This window comes from Gekko japonicus, unplaced genomic scaffold (assembly GCF_001447785.1).
Source record: "Gekko japonicus isolate JY-2015 unplaced genomic scaffold, Gekko_japonicus_V1.1 scaffold542, whole genome shotgun sequence".
In the NCBI taxonomy this organism is placed as follows: Eukaryota; Metazoa; Chordata; class Lepidosauria; order Squamata; family Gekkonidae; genus Gekko; species Gekko japonicus.
The window spans coordinates 238,228-244,073 of record NW_015163104.1 but is presented as its reverse complement, the minus strand read 5'-3'; the positions used below and the strand labels follow the sequence as shown (position 1 = coordinate 244,073).

The following is a 5,846-nucleotide window of genomic DNA, read 5'->3' as shown; positions in this document are numbered from 1 at the left end:
ACAATATGTGTGAAAGGGTTCTTTTTGTAGCAGGAGCTCCTTTGCATATTAGGCGACACACACCCTAATGTAGCCAATCCTCCAAGAGCTTACAGTAGCTCCTGTAAGAAGAGCTCTGTAAGCTCTTGGAGGATTGGCTACATTAGGGGTGTGTGGCCTAATATGCAAAGGAGTTCCTGCTACAAAAAGAGCCATATGTGGCTCCTGAGCCACAGTTTGGCCCACCCCTGCTCTACACCATGCATAATTTCATCACTCTCTCTCTACCCACCTCTGCCCCCCCCAAGTCATCTTTCTCCTAACCTTCATAGGGTCTGAGATCTTTTCAAGCACCATCCATTCACATTCAAGCTTATTTTTGCCTGAGGACAAGAAACCCGTCCCTCAAGTATCCTAATTTCACCTTCTGCCATTTTTTCCTGAAGTTGAAGGGGAATCAAAGAATAAGACACAAGCAGGTCTGTTCATTCTGCACAACTCATTCCTCCTCTGCTAGCAGTGGGAAAATAAGAGCCTGTGTGATGGATGTCTTTCCGCCCAGGCTGCAAGAATCGCCAGCTCAAGCCCCTTACCTGGATCTCGGCCCGGGAGCCTCTCGCTTTCCTCTGGGAACTGAACGAACATCTCGCCGTCTTTTTCCAGGTGGGAGGCAAGGTCAGATTTAGGAACCAAAAGTCCCTCTTGAAAAGAGGGAAGGAGAAACAGAGCGTTATGCTGATCAAGTGATCATAATAGTCGTTTCATGCTTTACAGTTTTGGAGCAGATGGCTTAAGGCGGGGGGGTCACCAACATGGTGCCTGCCAACATCTCTCCTGGTGCCCACCAAATGTCTTTAGAAAGTGGGTGGAGCCAAAAGGGGCGTTTGCCCAGCTAGGCTTCTGATTGGCCATTAGAGATGTGATTGGCTGTGCAGCAGCCATTTTGTGGCGGCCATGTTACGGCTGTGCTCACCACGCTGTGTCAGGATTCCAAAGGTGCCCACGGCCTCAAAAAAGGTTGGGGATCCCTGGCCTAAGGTCCCACACAATCAGAGTGACGTAACAGCCACGCCACCACAGGTATACAGGAGTTCTCAGAATGCTGGCATCTACTGGATCCGAGAGAGGAGTGTTCCTTACCCAGAGAATCTGCATTCCCCTCGTCTTCCTGCATGACTTGCCAAAACATTGTCCTCTGGCTGGGCTTTGCCAGAGCCGGCTCAACCACGTGCACAGACATGCTCGTCTCCTTGAGGGTCACCGGTGCCTGAAAGGGAAGAACATTTCCACCCTTGACTCCAAGTCCCTTGTATAGAAGGGGACTCGGAAGAACGCCCCATTTTCAGATGTTTCTGATAACCCAGGGGCAAAAAAAGGCATACAGAGCTGATCAAGGTGGTTAAACACCTTCCCCAAAACTAAAAGGTGAAGTGTTGGGCACTTTAGAGAAAAGATGACTTAAGGACTCATCATGTGGAGGGAATCTTTGTCCTGCTCTTAGAATACGAAGAAGAAGAAGAAGAAGAAGAAGAAGAAGAAGAAGAAGAAGAAGAAGAAGAAGAAGAAGAAGAAGAAGAAGAAGAAGAAGAGGAGGAGGAGGAGGAGAGGAGGAGGAGATAGGAGTTATAACTCGCCCTTCACTACTTGAAGGAGTCTCAGAGCCACAAGGTATAGATAGGGGCTCTGGGGCAAGTGATGCTCTGTCTTCTTGGTGCTTGGGGGGGGGGTCAACAGTGGGAGGGCTTCTAATGTCCTGGCCCCACTGGTGGACCTCCTGATGGCACTGGTATTTCTGGCCACTGGAGGAGGAGGAGGAGGAGGAGGAGGAGGAGGAGATAGGATTTATACCTCGCCCTTCAGTCTCAGAGCGGCTTACAATCTCCTTTCCCTTCCCCTCCCCACAACAGACACCCCGTGAGGTGGGTGGGGCTGAGAGAACTCTGACACAAACGGCTCTTTTCCAAGGACAGCTGTGCCAGAGCTCGTGACTGACCCAAGGTCACATCAGCAGCTGCAAGTGGAGGAGTGGGGAATCAAACCCGGTTCTCCCAGATTAGAGTCCGCGGACTTAACCACTACACCAAACTTAGGGTCATGGAATAAAGTTGGATCGCAGTTGACAAAGAGAATTTTTTCTCCCTGCCCTAAAATACTACAACTCGAGGGCATCCAATGAAACTGATGGGCAGTAGATTCAGGACGGACAAAAGGAAATCCTACAGAGAGTGATTGAAATGTGGAATTCACTACCAGGGGATGTAGTGATGGCCACAGGAATAAACAGCTTTCAAAGGAGATTAGATAGATTCCCGGAGGAGAGGTCTATCAATGGCTACTAGCCACGGGGAACCTCCACATTCAGAGGCACTGATCCTCTGAGTCCCAGGGCCAGGAGGCAACCTCAGGGGAAGGCCTCGGCCTCTATACCCTGTTGTTGGCCATCCAGAGGAATTGGCTGGCCACTGTGTGAGACAGGATGTTGGACTAGAGGGACTACTGGTCTGATCCAACAGGGCTCTCCTCATGTTCTTGTGTACATTTTGGATGGAAAAGAGAAAAACAATCACAGAACGTATCGCTTACTTGTGGGATTCACTACAACAACCACTCAACAGCCACTAGCTTAAAAATGGATTTGACAAATTCAAGAAGAGGAGGAGGAGGAGTAGTAGTTTGGATTTATACCCCGCCCTTCACTCAGAGTCTCAGAGGGGCTTACAAACTCCTTCCCCTCCCCACAACAGACACCCTGTGAGGTAGGTGGGGCTGAGAGAGCTCTTTCCAGAACTGTCCTTGAGAGAACAGCTCTGACAGAACTATGGCTTGCCCAAGGTCATCCAGCAGCTGCAAGTGGAGGAGTTGGGAATCAAACCTGGTTCTCTCAGAGTAGAATCTGCACACTTAGCCACTACACCAAACTGAAGGATAAGGTCCATTGAGGCTACTGGAAATGACGGCTAAAGAGAACCTCCCTGCTTGGACACGATATACCTCTGAATACCAGTCACTGAGAGGCAACAGAAGGGAGAAGCTTCGACCAACATATCCATGCTTGTAGGTCTTCCAGAGTATCTATCTGGCCACTGTGGGAGAAAAGGATGCTGGACTGGATGGACCACTGGTCTGATCCAGCACAGGACTTTTGGAGTGTATTTTCTCTTTGTTTATTTAAAACATTTCTATGCCACCTTTCCACCCAAACAGGGTTCCCCAGGTGGTAGAATCAAAATGTTTTGATATTAAAACATTTAAAATAAAGTATATATTAAATAATTCCACAAGAAAACATAAATACACATAATGTCTGGATGTTTATATCTTAGGTCTAAGCCTGGATTCACCCACCGCAAGTTCACATACCTCCGTCGGCCCAGCTCTGGTAGTTTCCTGTTCTTTGGAAGGAAGGGAGATCTCGGAATCATTGGGGCACCTCATTCCACTGCCTAAAAAGAGACAAGAGAGAGAATTTAGAAAAGGCCCGGGAGAGAAAACCATCAGTTCCATCTTACCTAAGGTAATCAGGAGCAACAGAGTGTAGTTTTTGTACTTTCCGGTAACACAAACAGAAAAAGGAATTTCGCAAGGTGGGTGTTCTCACACAGGAATGAGGAAAAACTGCACCAAGCGGAGTTCCCTGTCCTTCAGTCTACATTTTAAAATATACTAGGATTTCACCCTCTTCCTTTCCTCGTGAGGAGCCTAAATGGCCCCATAAATGGGAAACAAAATATATGTTTACTCAAGAACATGTTGGGACGTGATCCCCGCAGCTTACTCTGAGGAGTAAATAAGTCTCAACGATTCTCGGAGGCCTTACCCAGCAAACCAGCATCTCTGTTGCTGTTCTGTTTGGTTTCTTTGACGGCCGGTCTCTGATCAAAGTCTGAGGGAGCCCCTTCCTCCGCCGGAGAGCCCCTGATCAGCCCCTGCAAGGGTTCCTGGAACAGAAAGGAAAACCCTGCTCAGGAAGGGTGACAGATCAACGCCACTTCTGTTCCCGCTCCTCAAAATCCTTTTCGTTTGTAGGAATAGCTCAAGGACTGGGTTCTCACTCATCACCTCACACCCAGCATGACCAGAACAAATTTTGTCTTGGCAAATAAGTTTTGATATTAAGTATATTCTGACATCTAGTAATATCTGTATCGCCTGATGAATCTGACTTCTGACCTCGGATTGTAATAAACTACTGACGATGCTGACTCATCACCAATGTCTGTGGCAGTGACGGCACAACCTACATGCCAGATGAACACACGAAACTGCCTTATACTGAATGAGACCTTTGGTCCATCAAAGTCAGTGTTGCCTATTCAGACTGGCAGCGGTCCCAGGCAGAAGTCTTTCCCATCACCTACTGCCAGATCCTTTAACCGGAGATGCTGGGGATTGAACCTGGGACCTTCTGCACGCTAGGCAAAGGCTCTGCCACTGAGCCATGGCCCTGTCACACAGCACTATATATTTACTCCCACATCCAGTCAGAGAATCCAGACTAAACAGTTTCAAAAGGCAGTGCCTATTCAAAGCTATGCAAACTGTGCAAACTGTTTAGCAGCCGAGTTCTCCAGGATTCCTCTATTAAAGGACGATTATCAACTCTCAAATCTGATAAAATTATCGAAGTTCCTAGCACTGCTTAATCATAGTATAAGAGAAAAGAAGAGGATTGGATTTATACCCTGCCCTTCACTGCCTGAAGGCGTCTCAGAGCGGCTTACAATCTCCTTTCCCCTCCCCTCCCCACAACAGACACCCTGTGAGCAGTGTTCCCTTTACGCTGAGTTAGTGTGAGCTAGCTCACAGTTTCTTAGCCTCCGGCTCACACATTTTCGTCTTAGCTCAGGAAGGAGGGCTCCAGAGCAAACTAATTTATGCCGCAGCCAAATGGCTTGCTCACAACTGTAAGGCTAGTAGCTCACAAAGTAGAATTTTTGCTCGCAGGACTCCACATCTTAGAGGGAATATTGCCTGTGAGGTAGGTGGGACTGAGAGAGCTCCTTCTATGAACACACATAGAATCATAGCGTTGGAAGGGACCTTTAGGGTCATCTAGTCCAACTCCTTGCACTATGCAGGAAATTCACAAATACCTCCCCCCCCCACAACCCCAGTGACCCCTGCTCCATGCCAAGAAGACAACAAAAATCCTCCAGGATCCCTGGACAAACTGGCCTGGAGAAAAATTGCTTCCTGACCCCAAAGTGGCGATCAGCATTTCCCTGGGCGTGTAAGAAAGGGCCACGAGAACTAAGCCCTGCGGCAACCCTTCCCGCCCTCCCTCTCATGATCTGCCTAAGTTCACAGAATCAGCATTGCTGTCAGATGGCCATCTGGCCTCTGCTTGAAAACCTCCAAAGATGGAGAGCCCACCACCTCCCGAGGAAGCCTGTTCCACTGAGGAACTGCTCCATCAGGAAGTTCTTCCTAATGTTTAGCCAAAAACTCTTTTTGATTTAATTTCAACCCGTTGGTTCTGGTCCAACCTTCTGGGGCAACAGAAAACAACTCCACACCATCCTCTATATGACAGCCCTTCAAGTACTTGAAAATGGTCATCATATCACCACTCAGTCGTCTCCTCTCCAGGCTAGACATAATATTTTTAAAGCTAAATTATTTCATAACAATTAACCAATTATAAACAACCTCTAGTTACACTGGGATATGGAACTGTAAATCAAAAGGCACAAGACTAGCCTGCTTTTCTTTCCTGGCCAGTTGGCAATGCAGATCTCAAACAGTTCTTCTCTGCTCCCAGTATATCAAGCTGGGCTAGAAATTTCACTCAATATCGATAACCCAAGCTGTTCTACACCCCACTAGAACCTCAAGGGATTAAATATAACCTCACCTGCCATTTCCAA

At 47.8% G+C, this 5,846-nt stretch overlaps 1 protein-coding gene across 1 annotated transcript in view; it reads right to left on the bottom strand.

The window, feature by feature from the left end:
* LOC107106586 (zinc finger protein 568-like) overlaps positions 1-5,846 on the bottom strand; it is a 40,450-nt gene that overhangs the window by 18,895 nt on the left and 15,709 nt on the right. The window contains exons 3-7 of the mRNA XM_015406766.1: positions 5,834-5,844; positions 3,797-3,917; positions 3,340-3,422; positions 1,120-1,246; positions 573-680 (exon numbers count right to left, since the gene is read on the bottom strand). Of these exons, the coding sequence (XP_015262252.1) occupies positions 573-680; positions 1,120-1,246; positions 3,340-3,422; positions 3,797-3,917; positions 5,834-5,844 (450 nt within the window). The remainder of the gene's footprint in view (positions 1-572; positions 681-1,119; positions 1,247-3,339; positions 3,423-3,796; positions 3,918-5,833; positions 5,845-5,846) is intronic.